The sequence below is a fragment of the Misgurnus anguillicaudatus genome, chromosome 18 (assembly GCF_027580225.2).
Source record: "Misgurnus anguillicaudatus chromosome 18, ASM2758022v2, whole genome shotgun sequence".
Lineage (NCBI taxonomy): Eukaryota > Metazoa > Chordata > Actinopteri > Cypriniformes > Cobitidae > Misgurnus > Misgurnus anguillicaudatus.
In genome coordinates, this window is record NC_073354.2 from 28,345,133 (window position 1) to 28,364,064 (window position 18,932).

At 37.1% G+C, this 18,932-nt stretch overlaps 2 protein-coding genes across 4 annotated transcripts in view; both read right to left on the reverse strand.

Annotated features, from left to right (window-relative positions):
* Positions 1-2,230, reverse strand: part of txlnba (taxilin beta a) — a 31,665-nt gene extending 29,435 nt beyond the window's left edge. For 2 of the 3 annotated variants that reach the window (XM_055186432.2, XM_055186433.2), the window contains exon 1: positions 2,071-2,230. The gene's annotated coding sequence lies outside the window, so the exon portion shown is untranslated. The remainder of the gene's footprint in view (positions 1-2,070) is intronic. The other variant, XM_055186434.2, reaches the window with a different exon arrangement.
* Positions 2,231-16,660: 14,430 nt separating this feature from the next.
* Positions 16,661-18,890, reverse strand: cited2 (Cbp/p300-interacting transactivator, with Glu/Asp-rich carboxy-terminal domain, 2). The gene is made up of 2 exons (XM_055186596.2): positions 18,615-18,890; positions 16,661-18,365 (listed from the first exon to the last, which is right to left on the reverse strand). Exon 2 carries the CDS (start codon positions 18,361-18,363, stop codon positions 17,668-17,670), a length of 696 nt encoding a protein of 231 aa, XP_055042571.2. The 5' UTR covers positions 18,364-18,365; positions 18,615-18,890; the 3' UTR covers positions 16,661-17,667.
* Positions 18,891-18,932: the final 42 nt, after the last annotated feature.

Below are 18,932 nucleotides of genomic sequence, written 5' to 3' on the forward strand. Positions count from 1 at the left end.
CTTTAAAATAGTTAATTGGCATATTTACTTCATATGACACTTAAGTAAAAACTTAAAGGGACACTCACTTTTTTTGAAAATATGCTCATTTTACAGCTCCCCTAGAGTTAAACATTAGCTTTTTGGAATCCATTCAGCTTATCTTTGGGTCTGGTGGTACCACTTTTAGCATACAGTAGCTTAGCATAATCCATTGAATCTGATTGGACCATTGGCATCGCGCTAAAAAATAACCAAAGAGTTTTGATATTTTTCCTATTTAAAACTTGACTCTTCTGTAGTTACATTGTGTACTAAGACCGACAGAAAATTAAAAGTTGCGATTGTCTAGTCAGATATGGCTAGGAACTATACTCTCATTCTGGGGTAATAATCAAGGATTTTGCTGCCGTAACATGGCTGCAAGAGGCGCAATGATATTACGCAGTGCCCGAAAATAGTCCTTTTAGTAACTTTCAATGGCAGGGGACTAGTTTCAGGCAGTGCGTAATATCACTTTGCCTGTTGTAGCCATGTTACATCAGCAAACTCCTTGATTATCACGCCAGAATGAGAGTATAGTTCCTAGCCATATCAGCCTAGAAAATCGCAATTTTAATTTTCTGTCAGTCTTAGTACACGATGTAACTACAGAAGAGTCAAGTTTTAAATAGGAAAAATATTAAAACTCTTTGGTTATTTTTCAGCGATGCTAATGGTCTAATCAGATTCAATGGATTATGCTAAGCTATGTTAAAGTGGTAGCGCCAGACCCGGAGATCAACTGAATGGATTCCAAAACGGTAAAAATCAAATGTTTAACTCTAGGGGAGCTGGAAAATGAGTATATTTTTCAAAAAAAGTGGAGAGTCCCTTTAAAATAGTAGATTGAATTGACTACAATGTAGAGGACGAACATCAAAGTTGAGTAAGAATTTAAACATTATGGGGCGGTTTCACGGACAGGGCTTATCCTAGTCCCATACTAAAAAGCATGTTTCAGCTACTTTAATTTCAAAACACTGTGTACTGACATATTTGAACATATATCAGTGCCATTGTTTTGTCTCAAGATGCACACCAATATTGTTTTTTGTAAGGTTTGTTTGTAAAAACTTCTTAAACTGCCTAAAATACCTAGGCCTACAAAATCTAAACCGCCCCTAAAGAACATTAAATATTATACTATGAACATTATCGAATCATTGTCTTAAAGAAAATGTAAAGCTGTTTACTCATGGAGCTCAGTTTTTCTTATCTTTAATCCTACATTTGTAAACATCTTAAAAAAGCCCACATCAACTTTAAATTCTTAAAGATTCACAATGCAAGCTCTAGATCCAGAGAAATCCTGTGTGGACATCTGAAGAGAGTCGTATGACACACGGTTGGGGGAGGGAACATGGAGAAAATAGCACAAATCACAGTGGCACAGTATCACTGAGCCTCTAAATCTGATGTGTCACAGATAGCCGCCAGACCTGAAGCCCTTCAGCTTCACACAACGGATTTCATGTGGAATGAACGTAGAGATTGTTTATGTCCCGGCTCTGTAACTCCATAACCTGGTTACTTATCAAGTTAAAATGACGACCCGTGCTCTTACCCCTCCTCCTTTAGCAGTGAAGCAACATGGCACCTGTTTTGAAGCTCCATGCTATTTCTGGAACCTCTAAATATGGACAAGCTATTTCTTAGTCTCACCACGTACCTCTGATGTCAGCGGTGGCAGTTTTAAGGAAAGTGGAAAAAACAAAGACGTTGCGAGTCTAAAACATCAATATATCCCCAGACATCATTCTATTGACTATTCAGGCAAAGCTGTTGCGCTTAAGACTTTATATAAGTTAAAATAAATAAATAGTTCGTCCTCTGACAAGGTTATGAACTCAGTCTAAATTTGAATGGACACAGCAAATGCTGAATTATTGCATTGTAATGGCTTTGTCTTTACTTTATTTCCATGTGCGCTACGTCGGAGTAATGAAAATGTAATGTACAGTCAACAAACTTAAGTGTTTCTTAAATAAGCCCAAGTGACCTTCAGCGCAATAACAAATATAGTTAGAAAACACTAAAGAAAAGACTTACCCAGCATTCGTCTGTTCGATTCAAATGTAAAGGAGGACAATGTGACAGTCAGTCCAGAGTTTTAGCCGAGTGAAAGAGAAGAGTACGGAGGATTCAACAGGGGAATCAAGACAACAGCTGACAACACCAAGCCCCTTAAAATAACCTCACGCAGAAAGCCAATGGAAACACTGTCTAAACACTGAATGAATCAACCTGTCAAGATCTGGATATTCAGAAAGACAGCTGAAGGGTTAATTTTATAGTAGCTTTTGAAGGCCTATCTCTAAATAGTGTCTGTTCACCGCCATTTGTGTTGGCTCTTAATGTATTCAGATTTTTGAAGTAGTAACATTTAGTTTGAAATAATAGTTGATGATGTGTTGTTGATATGTTTTGTGTTTGGTTGAATGGGGTGTATAGTTAGTGACTTGTCCCGAGGACCAATTTCTTGTAACAATCTGCCTGAATTAGAATTGGGTTTTCACAGCTCCCGTTAGCTTTTATTATCACATTTGTCCGCCGTAATTCCAGTCAATTGCACTCTAATCACTTCAAACCATGCAAATGCAGAATTGTGAAGTGATTAACATCTCTAGTGTGACTCACTTCAGCATTTTTGTCTGTGCAAAAATCTCTTAATATTTGAAATCATTTGGCATACAGAAGTAGAAACACGACCATTGAGCATTTGATCCTGATCTCATAGGCAATTACGTGTTGTTTGGGACAATCCAAATCACCTGATTTATTGCATCATCTTACAGGCATCATATACAGTCCAGTCTCACGAAATTACGTACCTATAGTCACGTAATTTTTTATCCTTTTTCGAGATACTGTTTATGTGTCATTGTCACTTATTGGTTATTCAACTGTTTTGTCCTATTGGTTTAGGGTTAGATTTACATAAAATTACATCCTTACCCAAACCCAACTCAAACGTCAGGCGACAATGGTTTAAAATTTAGAAAATATAAAAAAAAAATTATCAGACAAATTTGTATAAACCAATATGTAAAGTGACATCCTAATGCAAACACCAAATCTAACCCTAAACCGAAGCGAAAATGGTTTGAAAATAGGAAAAAGCTGTTGAGTAACCAATACGTGACAATGACACACAAATAGAAATTCGTGATACAATCACGAAAAAATGCGGAAATTTGTGACAGTATCACGAAAAAGAATAAAAATATTACGTGACTATTATGTATAATTTTGTGAGACTGGGTAGTCATATAACGAAACCAACATGATCTCACGGAAATTTGTGTTATAGTCATGAAAATTGTATTAATTTATTCGTGTCCATGGCACGAAATTCAGCTATTTTTACGTGCCGCGAGCACGAATGTTTTTTTCATGACACTCGGACAAATTTCTAAAAATAGCTTCTCGTATCGGTGGCACGACTTTCTTTTTCCTGTCATTTTATGTATTGTTTTCTCCTTTTTCCCCCTATTTTTTTTTATCATTGTCGCTTTGGGTTGGGGTTAGATTTGGGGTTTAGGTTAGGATGTACTTTTATGTATTGGTTTCTACATGTTTTTCTTCCGCTTTTAAAACTATTCTCGCTTTGAGTTGTGGTTAGAGTTGGGGTTTGGGTTAGGATGTCTAAAAATGTAACAGAAAGTGATTCTACCCCAACACCAAGCAAAAATGGTAAGAAAATAGGAAAAAACAATGGGAAAACAATACATAAAATGAAACGAAACGAAAAAGAAAGTTGTGCAACACACACAAAAAACTATTTATAGACATTTGCGCTAAAGGCACGAATGGACACAAATAAATTGATCAAATTTTGCTTGACTATAACACGACTTTCCGTAAGTCCCATCTCAACTCAACGGAAAACATAACCTACATGGTTTGGTTTTACATACAAAATGGCGCAGTGGATAAGACACACGCCTTTGGTGTGAGAGACCCATCCACTGTGACACACCATTGTGTCCCTGAGCAAGACACTTAACCCCTACAGTAGTTGGTCCAGAGGCATGCAACCTCTGACATATATAACAGTTGTAAGTCTCTTTGGATAAAAGCGTCAGCTAAATGAATAAATAAACATACAAACTAATATAAATTGAGTACCAGTATAATGAATTTGCTATTTGCGGTTGCACTTAAAAATTTATTTGATCAATATGTGTGAATAAAACCCATGACCTTTGAGCTGCTAACACAGTAACCAGTTGAGCAACATGAACATACTCTACATACACACTCCATTAACAAAATTGATCTAAATTGGTTAGTAAATAATAATATTAAAGGTAGAACTATTGTATTGTATTATTAACTTCTTCTGTGAGATAAGTTTTTGATAACCCTCACCCTCTTAGGCTTTAATTAGCAATCACCAGACAGAAATGATTCTGACATTTGCCCCAGGCTTTATTGTTTTCCGGCACATCCTGCATCTAGTAATTGTTATGTCCTTGTTTTTTATAAGGAGACACTGGTCTTCTTGTTTGGGTGTTTTGATAAATGTCTCTTTAACCTTGAATTACTTTGCACAGTTTGGCTATGTGTAAACAAACTACATGGACAGCAAGGACCTAACCAGTGTTTTCTTCCTTTATAATGAGTAAATAGTGGACAGGCTACACATCCTCATCCCATGGCGTCAGTGTTTTGCGCACTTGACCATGCGTCAATTTGTACGTCATTTTTTGACGAACTGGGGACTTCAGTGCTGTTGCGTCCGTTGCATTCTCTTTCCTATTTTCTTAACATTTTCGCGTCGGTTTAGGGTTAGATTACGCAAAATTAAACAGTGTACGCGAAATGAAACAGTTGTCACCTGGCGTTGGGGTTAGAGTTAGGTACGACAGTTGTCACCTGGCGTTGGGGTTAGAGTTAGGTTTGGGTAGGGATGTCATTATGTAAATCTAACCCTAAACCGATGCGAAAATGGTAAGAAAATAGGAAAGAGAATGCAACGGACGTAATAGTATTGAAGTCCCCAGTTCGTCAAAAAATGACGCGAAAGGTATACCCTCTGCGTAACATATTGACGCATGGTCAAGTGCGTCAAATATTGACGCCATGGGGATGAGGATGGGTTGACAGAACACACTGCTGGGTTAAAATTGACCCACTGCGTTTTTTTATCCTTTATTTTACTAGGAATAATCCCATTGACATAAAAATCTCTTTTAGGGAGTCCTGGCCAAAATGGCAGCACACAAAGTTTCACACAAAAAATATAAGACAAACAATACAAAAAGGTTTTTTATAACTGGGTTATGGTTGCATAACAACAAACCAACATTGGGTAATTGTTTATCCCAGCATGTGTTCTGTCCAATATATGCCCATTATGGGTTAAAAATAGACCAGACATTTGTAGACAGTTGATAAACACGTTGGAAGATGGACAATGTGGCATCTCCAATTCACCTAACCTGCATGTGCTGAAACCGGAGTACCCAGAGTAAACCCACGGCAACACAGGGAGAACATGCAAACTTCAAACAGAAAGACCACCTAACCTAGCCAGAGCTCAAACCTGAAACCTTCTTGCTGAAGTGCAACAGTGCTACTTGCATTCAGGGTATAAAATTAAAACTTTGCAAGCACTAAATAAAATAGTTACCCAGTTATCAGTAACTCTAGAGACAGCATCATCACATGCTTTGTGTCTGAAAGCTTCTACTTTTATAGTATGGATAAATCAGTATGCAAAATAAATAGCATGTCTGAAACTTCAGAATGTGAGAAATACAGATGGTCTCGTGCTTCCAGTGAGATTCCTCAGCATGCACTGGATGGACACATTTAAAAAAAAAAAATAACTAAAAATTCTGGAAAATTGTGAGCTGGGCAAAAGGTTAGCTTTGATCTCCAAACACATACTCCTAAACCAAAAAAAATTGTTGCTCAACCCCCTAAAATAGGAGTTAAGTTTTCTAGTCAGGAATTTTAAATGAAAAGTTTATCAAGGCGTATTTACCACTGGGGAATTCAAACTTTCATGCCTGAGTTAGGCGAGCCATAAACTTTAAACATGGTGGAGGGGAGAATGTTTCTTAAGATAATGATATTATCCGAATGCTCTTAGCACGTATTATACATTGATCAAATACTTTTATTTAAAATCTGCTTAACTCTTCCCCATTGACGAGTTATCTCGTCAGTTAAAGAAAAACACAGTTTTTCAGTATTTACCATGTACTTACTTGGGCTGCATGGGCCGATGCCACTTTCTCATGTCTGATACCGATGTCGATACCACAACCTTGAGTATCTGTCGATACCGATCCAATACCATCTTTATCGCTCTTTTAATCAACTAAGCTGCAAATAACATATTTGTTAGCTCTACAAAAAGGTTAAACATTGCTACAGAACTCACTGTGCAACAAATTCAAGACTCAATGAAACATTGTGCAATACTGCTGCTTCATTTTTATTTAAATGTTTTAAACAGACTAGAATCAACATTTTTAGTTAGTCAGCACAAAAATTCTAAATGAAATTTAAGGTTTAACTTTGGACATTTAGGGCTCTATCTTACACCCGGCGCAATGCAGCGCAAAGCGCAACGCAAGTGTATTTTGCTAGTTTCGACCTGGCGCAATTATAATTTTCACGTTTAGCGCCACGTTGTTTAAATAGCAAATGCATTTGCGACCATGTTTGCTCAGGTGTGTTCAGGTCGCATTGTTGGCGCGTTGCTATTTTGACCCAACTAAAATAGGCTACGCCATTGACCACAATATGTTTTTGTTATTTAAAGAGGGCGTTAGAAATATGTGCTATATAAACAGGATGACAACGCAGGTTTGCTTATTACATATGAATGCTCAGCAGCACAAAAATACTTTTCAAATATAAAAAGATTAAAGGATTGAAATGTAAAAGATTATTATTGAGTCTCTTGGACATAAATGAGGACCGATTATGAGACGTTAGAAGGCGCAAAGAGCTGCTTCACCTGTAGACTGGTAAGTAAATAAATGCTTTGCTTTAAACAAATGCATCTGTTTTTAAATGTTTTTTTTAATGCTACCTCACGGATTTATTGTATATGATGACTCTGTACCTGTGGATATGGTGAGATGAGAAACATTTTTAAGTAATGCTTAAAAAACAATTTGCTTAAAAAACGCTGCCCAAGTGCTAAAACGTGCTGAGAGCCGTTTGTAAATTCTTTATCTCCTGTTTGTTACAAATAAAGTATTTTTAGAGTACAAACCTATTCTTACATACTTGTAAATAACTTATTTATGATATTGGATAGCCATACATTTAAAGCAATTAAAAGCCTGCTTTTTTACTTCCATGACTAAAAGAAAACGATTTTAAAGGTTTTAAAGTGAAAAACAACACAATTATTTAACATTAATCTTAAACTGGGGATCTTCTTCCTCCGCTTAGTTTTTCAGTTTACAAAGCTCGTCATCTAAATAGGGATTAGACATAGCGCCGGCGCAACAGGCTTTTAAAGGGGATGAGAGCTGAGACTCTCATTGGTTTATTGCACGTTACGCCCAAAATACTCCCATTACTAATTAAAAAAATAGGACCAACCCTTTTCGACCATGCGCTCGGCACACAAACCATTTTTCACGGCATTAAATTAGCAAAAGTGGATTCGGACACGCCCATTTAGACGTTGCGCTGTGCGCTTTAGACAGTGCGCTTAGATCGTTAAAATAGGGCCCATTAAGTGCAACTTTGTGCAAATTCATGTTGCTCAAGTCACGCATTACGGCAAGTTGCCATGACAAGGTTTCGGATTGGATTGTACCCCCCGACTTCTATAATATTCGATCCGGCCCTTTTCGCCAATATTGGACTAATATCGATTTCTGAATATCGAATAGGCCTATATTTTATGGTGGAAAAGCATTTAGTTTGCAGCAGTTCGGCCTCTGGTGCAGTAATATTGACAGAAGTTTGAGCGAGAGAGGGAGTAGTCAGGAGTGATGATGTTACTGAGTGTCAAGATCAAAGTGCTGCAAATTAAGTGCTTCTCCGCCATACAATATAGTTCTGATTTTTATCTGCTTAAAAATAGGCATGTTTTATTTTGTGCCACCATACTTACTCGTGTAACTACTCATGTAACAGTCTTTAAATAGGGAAAACATGGAAGTGTTTGGTGTCTTCTAAATTCATCCCTATTTGGATCCTAAGGAATGAATGTGGCTAGGCTAAATGCTAACACATTCACGACGCACTGTACAAAGATTAAGTGCGTGCATTGAAAAAAGATAGGTATGTATTAATTTTTCTAAGTTGAGGTAAGACCATGGTGTTTTCTTTTAAGAGAAACCTCTTTTCTGCCAATGACACTTACCTGGTGAGTTTTTACAGTAAAATATAATTCTGCTATTATCCACTAGGTGGCCCTCTTACCCAACTTATAAAACACTAAAGCATCCACTGATTCAAAAACAGTAAATACTCTGTGTATGTTTTGATCATGGTTACTGAATTAATTATTTCAGGTTTTTGCTCAGAAATTGGTATTTAAAAAACATATTTGAGAGGTGATAAAAGGGAACAAATGAAGGTAGGATTAACATATATATATATATATATATATATATATATATATATATATAAAAAGATGGCGGGGAAAGAGTTAATCCCAGCCTCAGGTCCTTAAGAAATACCAGTTTGTTCGAAGAATCCATTTAGAGTCTGAAAAAAGCTAATTTACAAGAAAACATGTCAGATGCACTTAGAGGGTTTTTTATTGGAGCTCTTCATATAATATAAATAACCATTTGATGCACATTGTATGTTTTATAAACATTAAAAATAGCACGTATGTAACTGAAAATTCCAGATTGTCAGCAAGCTGCCTGTCTACTGTATATAGCCCAATGAAAGTAAACAGTAGAGCAGATGATGTATGCTTGACAAGATGCAACATTTTTGACAGAATCCGAAGGCAATCTTGAATACAGTTTGACTTATCATCCATGACTCCTAGTTCTTTACAACAACAAAACACTTTAACACGATGAGCTCATAATTTCCAATAGCACATGAAGGCAGAAGACACTTTACAAGTCTCAACAGAATTTTTATTTATTTATTTATTTTTTGGGGTTTCTCTAAACAAGATGCTTTGAGCTGTCAAATAAAGTCAAATCTGTCCATCTCTCCTCCTGTCTTCTTCGACTTTCTCTCCAGGTGCTGTCAAAAGCATTCTGAACGCTGGATTGTGTTCCTTAGACAGCAATGTCCACATATCTGCGTCTCAGCCGCAGATTGTGTTTAATGCTTGATAATAAGAGATTCTGTAATATCCACCATTTGTCATTTTTTAAATCACAGACTGTGTTGTTAACATCGTTGGCAGATGGTAGAAAGTTAAGAATAATTGGCATCTTCTGATGCACGAGTTCTGATGCATATTAGTATACATTGTTTTCAATCACATTATAGCTATTTGTTCATGAGTTTTCTATAATGTTAAAAATGTAGAAACAAAAATTTCAGACTCACGCAAGTAAATCTAGGCTACCATGTGAGTGAATACCACAAAGTGTCTTTTTAAAAAAGCAAGTGGAACAGAGATCTCTGTGGAATGTAAATACGGACAGCTTCATATTGCGGCTTGTGTTTTATTCAAGGGGAAGGAACGGAGCAGCGCTTGATGGGAAGATGTGTCAAATATATGTGTAGCATAAGGTAAAAGCGCAGATTTCTCCGCACGTTTTCAAGACACACTCCAGCGGTTCTCCTGACATTGTGTGTCACTGATTTGTTTGTTTACTCCTTGCCATGCAGCAGAGGTACGGCTGGAGGTGGTGTCTGGATTCACAGTAACAGAGATTGGAATGCACGGGGGGTTTCTGAACTAACTGTTAGGGATGAGCAAAATACTTTTCCCAGCCCTTTCCCACAGTGAAGGCAATTATAACAGTCAACATCACTCTGCGTTGACTTTAATGCGGTTTAACCCGGTCTTAGCCAGTCCTCTAAAAGAAAAGGAATCTGGTAATGTACAGAAACCAGATCTGAGTGGGACAAGACTACATTCCCAGCTTGCCTGCCATTTGTCCTTGGTATTTGAAACTGTTACTTCCCACAGGCATTTTTTATTGCTGGGACGTTTATCTTTCATAACACAGGAGACTTAAAAGCACAATATATGTAAGATTTTTGCATTAAAATATCCCAAAACTACTGTCACAGTGTTATATATTTTGTTCATATGTGTACTTACATTATCCCAACGGATGACTAGAATAACATCAAAACCTACCTGGAAGCGAAAGGCAATTCAAATCACTTTAACTTTATTTAGGAAAACAAATTTACAAATGCTTAAAAAGAGCTGAACAACTCCATGGCAATGTAAAACAGTGAGTAAAGCCAAAGGCATGATCCAAGAAAGGTACACAAATTGTTTTGGATTCCTTAGATTATCAATCACTGATCTTTGTCAACTGTGTGGAAAAGATAGATTATATAAAAAAATTTAACCATCCGCACCGACTTCCTTAAATTACCTCACACGCATGTACGATAGGGAGTCGAAATTTGGCACGTTGGGATTTTACATCAGACCGACATGGGGTTTTGACGTCAGTCTAACGTTGGTCTGTGACGTCAGTCCGACTTTGGGCTGTGAAGTCAGTCAGACCTTGGGTTCTGACCGTCAGTCCGACTTTGGGAACTGATGTCAGTCCGATGTTGGGTTTTGGCATCAGAACGACGTTGGATTTTGACATTAGTCCGATTGCTGGGCTTTGACATTAGTCCAATATTGGGTTCTGACGTTAGTCCAATATTGGGTTCTGAAATCAAACCGATGTTGGGTTCTGACATCATCCCGATGTTGGTTTTTGACTTTAGACCGACGTTGGGTTCTGAATTTAGTCTGATGTTGGGTTCTGATGTCAGACTGACGTTGAGTTATGAAGTCAACACAACGTTAGGTTTTGACTTTAGACTGATGTTGGGTTTTGACATCAGCCAGACGTTGGGTTATGGCATCAGTCCGATGTTGGGTTCTGACGTCAGTCTAATGGTGGGTTTTCACATTAGTCTGATGTTGGGTTCTGGCAGTCAGTCCGACGTTGGGTTCTGACGTCAACCCCACGTAAGGTTTTTACGTTGGGTTCTGACTTTAGATTGACGGTAAGGTTTGATGTTGTTTTTTGACTTTAGACTGACGTTGGGTTCTTTAGATGTTAGTTGGGCGTTAGGTTCTGAACTCAATCCAAAGTTGGGTTCTGATGTCAGTTCGACGTTGGGTTCTGAAGTCAGTCTAACATTGTGTTTTGACGTCAATCTGATGTCAAGTTCCAGCTTGACATCAGGCTGCTTTGTTCTTTTCCTTCAAATACAGACATTTCTGGTCTTCCACATTATTTACGCACTGAAGATTTAATATTAAAAATAAGGTCTGAGTAATCCACATATGACAATTCACTGAAAATAATAAATACAGAATTACCGTGCTACCATTGGGGCTCATCTTCATGATGTTGCCTAGGCTCCACAACCCCACAGTACTCAACCATGTTAAAATTCAGAGAATTTGCAGTTTTAACTAGCGCCCGGTTGGATTACATGACCATGCTCCTCCCAAACTTTGTTAAATAAACTTTAATTTAAAAATAAAAATAAATATATATATATACAGATAAAACAATTACTGACATGCAGTAAGAGTACAGAATTATTAACCTAATGTGGATATTTCAGATAATTTCGTGTTTGAATAATTAGATAAGAAATGTTTACAGGATTACTCCACTTTCTTAATAAAATCCTGATAATTTGCTCACCCCCATGTCTTTCAAAATGTTGATGTCTTTCATTGTTCCGTCGAGAAGAAATTAAGCTTCTTAAGGAAAACATTCCAGGATTTTTTAAAAAATGTAATAGACTTTATTGGACCTCAACAGTTAAGTTTTAAGGTTCTTTGCTTTATTAGTTCAGATTATATGCATTTAATTTCTACATTTGTAAATGCAGAAATGGTTTCATAAAAATTTATGGTTTTAAAGATATTTTAGAGCATTGATAAAAAGAAGTATAAAAGCATTACAAACAATTTGCGTTGCAAACCTTATGAACTAAAGCCATACGATCACTTTATATGAAGAAATCCATGAATGCAACGCAAACAGTCCGATCTCATTCAAATATAAACCGGGACATAGATCATGATGCAGTCGCTCACGACAGCCTGAGCCAATAGCTTATATAATAAATAAATGGGTACGTTATTTGTTCTAAATGCCTGAATAGTGTAATGTGTAGAAAAATACAATTAATCCTGGCAGTCTAAACTGAAAATCATATCCAAATGCATGTCATTACAGCAAAATTATACCCCAAAATATCAGTTCATACCCTAATATATAAAGTTTCACCTGTGGCCGGTAGAGGCGCTAATTTAGTAAATGCCTCTATTGGTCGTATTTGAGGGAATGGACAAATGACCAATCAGTCGTATGGTTTGGAGGATATGTTGGCATTTAAACTGTAAACTGTTAGGGTCCAATAAAGTTTATTAAAATAAGAAAAATCCTGCAATGTTTTTCTTTAAAAAATTAATATCTTATCGACTGAACAAAGAAAGACATCAACATTTTGGATGACATGGGGGTGAGTAAATCTGGATTTTAATCCTTTAATCTTGTTTGGATAAAGTTTGGATAAAATTGTTAACAATGAGCAAATGAGTGAGTCTGACATAGTTAAATCATTACTGCACCTCTCCTAGAAGAGACAAATGTGAAATTACTCAAGTTTAGGCTCCATTTATAGCTGTCTAGTGGAAAGAATTGAGATATTATTCTAAATCATTTCTTCTTCGTTAGCATAACTAGATAGGCTATGTGCACGTTTTCCTTCCGAAAAAGCAAATAGTGTTAAGTAATTTCTTTAGGCAAAATGAATAATTATACATCTCTGAGGAAGACATCAAACACAGCATATGGCTATGAATCTTAATTAAATAAAAACACTTTACGTCTCCTAAAATGGTTTGATCACAAACTCGTACTTACTATGCCACGTTAATGGATATGTTCAAGCGACCAATGCTCTTTCATGCAATGGAATGACAGCGTCTGTGGTGCATTAAGCTGTAAAACACACTGCTGTGAAACTCACCTCTGATCCTCAGCATGGCAGAACCTCCACCGACTGTTTGCTGTAATGGATCTCACCCAGTAAATTAAACAATATCACAACATGATCCATCCCAGATCACTGTCATTTAGCTGTTACCATTTTCAAGGTACACGCAGTGATGCAGTTTTATGATTAGATAGATACTGTAGATAGATAGATAGATTTCCCTTTTGCAAATAAGGTGGTTTTATCTCCCCTCCAATTCAGCCATTCTCTCTTTTTTACCCCATTTTGAATGAAGTGGCAGAATTTGAAGCTCTGCCGCAACTTGAAGGACGACAGACCTTGAGAAAGAGCATGTGCCTGCATATTCTCTGAAAAACTCATTGGGGACTCATTTGACATTTCCTTTTATTAGCCTCAATTATTAATATAAGCTGTGTTTAAAATTCTTTTCAAATTAACTTGCTGTAATGGATACATAATGATAGACCCGAATAATTGCCATTGCAGGAACTGATGAATGGAGGAATTTGAGAACACAGAAAACCATCAAGCGCTCGCAGTTTGACTCCACAGTTTCAGTGTGTTTACCTGAGGGTTTAGTTCACATTTTGCCGGGAAGCAGGAGGTTGTGGATATCCTGTTGGTTTTTGTCATTAAAAATCGTATCCGTCATAAAAACATCCATTATAAGTCAATACTGCCACAGGGAAGCCATGAAACTACAATTAAAGTGACATCATTCGAATAAAAGTGTATCAACTGTACTGTAATTCAATAAGCAGTACGTATGATGTATTAATATATCAAAAGTGGTTCATTTGTTCAGCACTTCAGGATATATTTAGGTTTCCAGCTCAGAGTTTTAGAAAAACCAAACTAGAAATTGCACCAACAGAGGTTGAGGTTTAAATCTAGAGATTTTATGGATTGCAGGAAGTGTATGTGAGGCAACTTCATTGTTAATAAAAGTTTTCTTGTTCTGCAGGTCAGAGGTACTTTGGACTGCCACCAACTCATACTAAAAGATGTAAAACCAGAAACTCCTGATGCAGCACAGTTAAATACATTAATCCGATCATGATTAAAACTACCCAGATTTCTATAACACTTAATGCCAATGATGCGGAGTTTGAAGCACCATCATTTGCATAATCATATTTGCATTACATATAACTTTGTGAGAACATCTGTATCAAATAGTTATTTTCTTGGAGGAATGAGGGAAGCTTTTAATTCTCACTTCTGTGTATAACTTGAATACATAATTATGCTAATGCTCAGTGGTATAACATATCAGTCTTTACTACCAATCCTTGATGTTTAAAAAAAAAATCTTGGCAATACAGAGCTAGGCTCTGTCAGCCCCAGAAGCTTCAATTTTACTGCAGGACAAACTCAGCTGAATGTTACTTATTTGCATGATAATTATTCACGAAGTGAAACTAGAAACTTTACCCAATACTTGGTCTGCATTTAAATGCATAATGAGCTTATATAATTTATTTTTTGCTGGCAGAAGTTTTAAAACCAAGATGTCCACATGTTAGATGATTTATAACTAAGACTAAAAAAGGATTTTCTTTACAGAAACCATAAGTCAATATCTGTTTTAAAAAAACATTAATCTTGACAACCAATATACTCTTTAAAAATAAAGGTGCTTTAAAGGTTCTTCACAGCGATGCCATAGAAGAACCTTTTAGGTTCCTCAAGAAACCATTCCGTAAAAGTTTTTTAAAGAAATATTTGAAGAGTTTCGTTGCAAAACGAGATTTTTTTTTAATTGTTCAGAAATCTCGTTTTTTGGTTGTGCATTCCAATTAATTTCAATTCAACTGCAGTTGGTTTGTTTTGATTTAAACCTTCATAACTTAAAAAAATACAGCTAAGTAGCACCATAAAACAAAATAATAACACAAACATGTTTTGACAAAAATGTTAAATGGATTTATCTCGTTTTGCAACGAAACTCTTCATTTCTTTCTTATCTTTTTATAACCTGAAGAACCTTTTTTTAACCACAAAGAATGTTTTGTGAACCAGTAAGGTTTTTAAATGTTATAGGTTCTTTATGGAACCATTCTGCCGCAAAATTTTCTATAAAGCACCTTTATTTTTGAGAGTGATATGAAATCACAAGGACTAAGAATTTAATATGTAATTATATTTATGAAAACATGAACTTTAAGAATGAGCAATGAAACATGCTACATCAAAACTCAAAGTGGACCTTTGGTGTCTCCAAGTGGCCTTTGTTAAAAATCACAATTGGTGCCCATTTTTGCATTCCCAACATTGCACCTTTAAAATGCAAGATTGTGTCTGTTTTTACCATTTTACCATCTCAGACTTGAGTTTAAATAAACAATTTTTTCACGAGTTTGCATTAACATGTAATAGGTAGGGAATGAGATAAAGCAAATTTGGCATGCTGTCCGAGGGGAGGGCTCTGAGCTCGAAATTTTAGCCCGAACCCAGGGTACTCCCCTCTCTTTAAATGGGATAGATGAAACTAGCTGAGAATGAGGTGATAGGGTAGAAGAGGGATGCTTCAAAAACTGTCCTGGGACAGAGGTAAGGGATGGCTATTTATAGGCACCTCTTTGCGCTGATTGTTTATATGCTCCTCCCGAATTTAGTTAAATAAACTTCATTAAATATTACACTTAAAATGTAAAAGAAATGTTTTTACAAGTCTAGCTAATCAAATTTAATTAAACTCTTTTTTACACTGCCTTAAAAATTTTTGTTGAATCAACTTGGATTTACACGCCATTTCAACCTAATATTAATTATCTAGACTAGAGATGAGTTGTTATAACTACAGATGAGTTGTTATAACTTATAAAATTAAGTTGACTTTTCTCAGCTACATTTTATAAGTTGTGAAAACTCATCTCTGTTGACATGACTTGTAAATCTGAGTTGATTTAACAAAAAATGTTAAGGCAGCAAAGTATTTTTTACAGTGTACCTGTTTTTTCAGTTATTGCACATTTAGATACTAGTTATCTCAAGGTGCCCAGGTACTTCAAGAAGAAAACTTTTTGGCTTCAAAAAAGGTTATTTGTGGGGAACAAAGGTTTTTCAGTTTAATAAAATATATGAAAGAAATGATTCTTCTAAGAACCTTTGACTGAATGGTTCTTTGAGGAACCAAAAATGATTCTTCTATGGCAGGGGTTGAGAATCCTGGTCCTTGAGGGCCACTGTCCTGCAAAGTTTAGTTCCAACCCTAATTAAACACGCCTGAAAAATCTAATTAAAGTCTTCAGGATTACTTGGAAATTAAATTTAGGTGTGTTTGATTAGGGTTGGAAGTAAACTTTGCAGGACAGTGGCCCTCCAGGACCCAGGGTTCCCCACTCCTTTTCTATGGCATGTAAAGAACATTTAAAGCATCTTTGCTATATTGTATTAATCTTAAAAGATTGTAAGTCTTATTATTATAATATTACATAACTGCACATAATAATAAAGAGCATTTAGTATTCAGAATCATAAATGATACCTACACCCAACAGAACAGGGCATTCAATTCAGTAATGAGCCTCTGGTGCTTTATTCATGTTTGCAAATTAAAATATAATAAATTAACATTTTCTTCTAAAAATATACAAAAATACTGTAAAACTTTCCTAGAAAGCCTCAACACAGTAGTATTGCCATGTACCGCATACTATAATAAGCACAGTGGTCTATCTTTTTTCTGGAAACTAATGAAGATGATAATCTTCTGTGTTGGGATATTTTTCCACCTTCCTTTTCCAAACATTCCAGGCAATGACATTCAACAAATGTTTCCCCTGGGACTTTACCCCTACGTTTTTGTCCGTTCCCATTCAATGCACTGTAGTCGAAAAGCAAACAGAATAGCCCGCAAATGCACATACATACACACACATTCATGTCACTTCAATAGATGTTTTAGGCTCTGGTTTACACAAGCATCATGGAGGCAATGTGGGCCCGAGTAAATGTGTCAGATATTCGAAAGGGTGGAGAGAAGAACGACTTGAAGCACCTGCTCGCAATTCAGTGAACCTATGAGCAGCACAGGAATCTGGTAAATATGGCCACTAAAGTTTATAGTACATTGCTGATTGAGACAATTACACACTATTATCTACAATCGTGTCACATAACCACTGACATTATTCAGAATATGCATTCACTGACATCTGATAGCACTGGAGGTCTCCCATTAAAACACATCCGGATGAGCAAAACGAACATCTAGATGTAACAGAATTTTAGTCTTTGCTACACTAATACTAAACAGATATCTGCATGTTTCCTTTGCATTTCTCTCTCCAGGCCCTGCATATGCATAACATGACTTTGGGGTGTCCAAACCATCCTTGGTGAACTCCTCATGCAAAACAAACCCACATCTTTTACAGAACTCCACGAATAAAAGTTAACTTTGTCCGGAATGATTTACTTCCATGACTGTTGTGTATGGTGGGTTTATCATTCTGATCTGGGGATCTGGGAAAACACCAGTAAAAAAAAACAAAGAACAAAAAAGTCCTCCAAGTGATATTAACAACTCACTCGACTAGGCTGTTGCTTACAAACAAAGTCTGTCATAAAATCAAACTCATTCTGTCCCAGCCACAGCTCTGGAAGTTCTTTAATCCGATCCAAACCCATTTCTATCACCAGTGACATCAAGACCTCCTCGTCAATAAAATCCGTGTCGATAACGTTGGGGGGCAGTATTGCTGCAGGCATGTGGTGGCCGGGCAAAGGCACACCGCTGTTCTGCTTCGCGTTACCGTCTCTGTACTGTTGTCCTGTCCCGTTTAACTGGTGCCCGGCTGGATGCAGTTCATGCATGTAATGGTGATGATGGGAGGGATGCGTGTGATGACCGTAGTACGGTGTGTTGAGCTTTTGCAATTGCATACTCGCAGCCAGCTGCTGCTGCCCTTGGCTGCTCGCAGCAGCTCCAACAAACTGGGAGTTAAACCGCGCGGGCAAGTTGCCATTGGGCATGCCTCCGTTTATATTATTCCCAGAATGACGGATTCCGTGGTTCGTGTTTACATTCCCTCCGTAGTGCATGTGATCACCCATCATCATGTTATAATGCTGTTGCTGTTGTTGTTGCTGCTGCTGTAGCGCGCTCGGAAACTGTCCCATTCCCATCCTGCGCGCGGACGAGTGCTGATGCTGGAGACCATTCACAGCATCTGGGAAGCGTCCATGGTTCATTGCCATCATGCGGTCCACCATTCCTGTAAAGAGTTCATTTAGACTTTAAACACAACTCGATACAATATAAGCTAGTGCAAATCAATTACAAAAAACTTTAAAATGTCACGAAGGTCATGGTTGTACTGACAATTTAGTTTATGAAATGAAGTGCAACATTAAAACGCAGGTTAATACGTAAACTGCCGAGGTGTGTTTACTATTTACGATTATTAAACACACGCACGTGTAACTATATCAGGTTGCACATTCATGAACTTTGTAACATTTACCTTTCTATTTGAATCCGCCGAGTGCGTCGCACCGCAGTCGGCAACGGCAAAAAGTCACTGGAAATCCCAGAGATTAAAGACTTTACAATCCTTCCTAATCCAGGTCAAGAAAAATCGCACGCTCTCCAAACGCAGACCACATCTAACTCCAACCTCCGCATCACGACATAAAACTGCTTCACGCTTTTCGGTCACCGCTCATATACAAACAAGCCAGGGGCGGAGCGAAGCAGAGCTTCAATCTGACGAGACTAAAGTCTGAGCTCGTGCGAAACGTGGAGCTGAAGCGCGCCACCGATACCCCTCCGCGCGCACGGA

Bases quoted from the DNA above. Each gene is read 5' to 3' on its own strand.
- cited2 (XM_055186596.2), bottom strand. From the start codon at position 18,363: ATGGTGGACCGCATGATGGCAATGAACCATGGACGCTTCCCAGATGCT.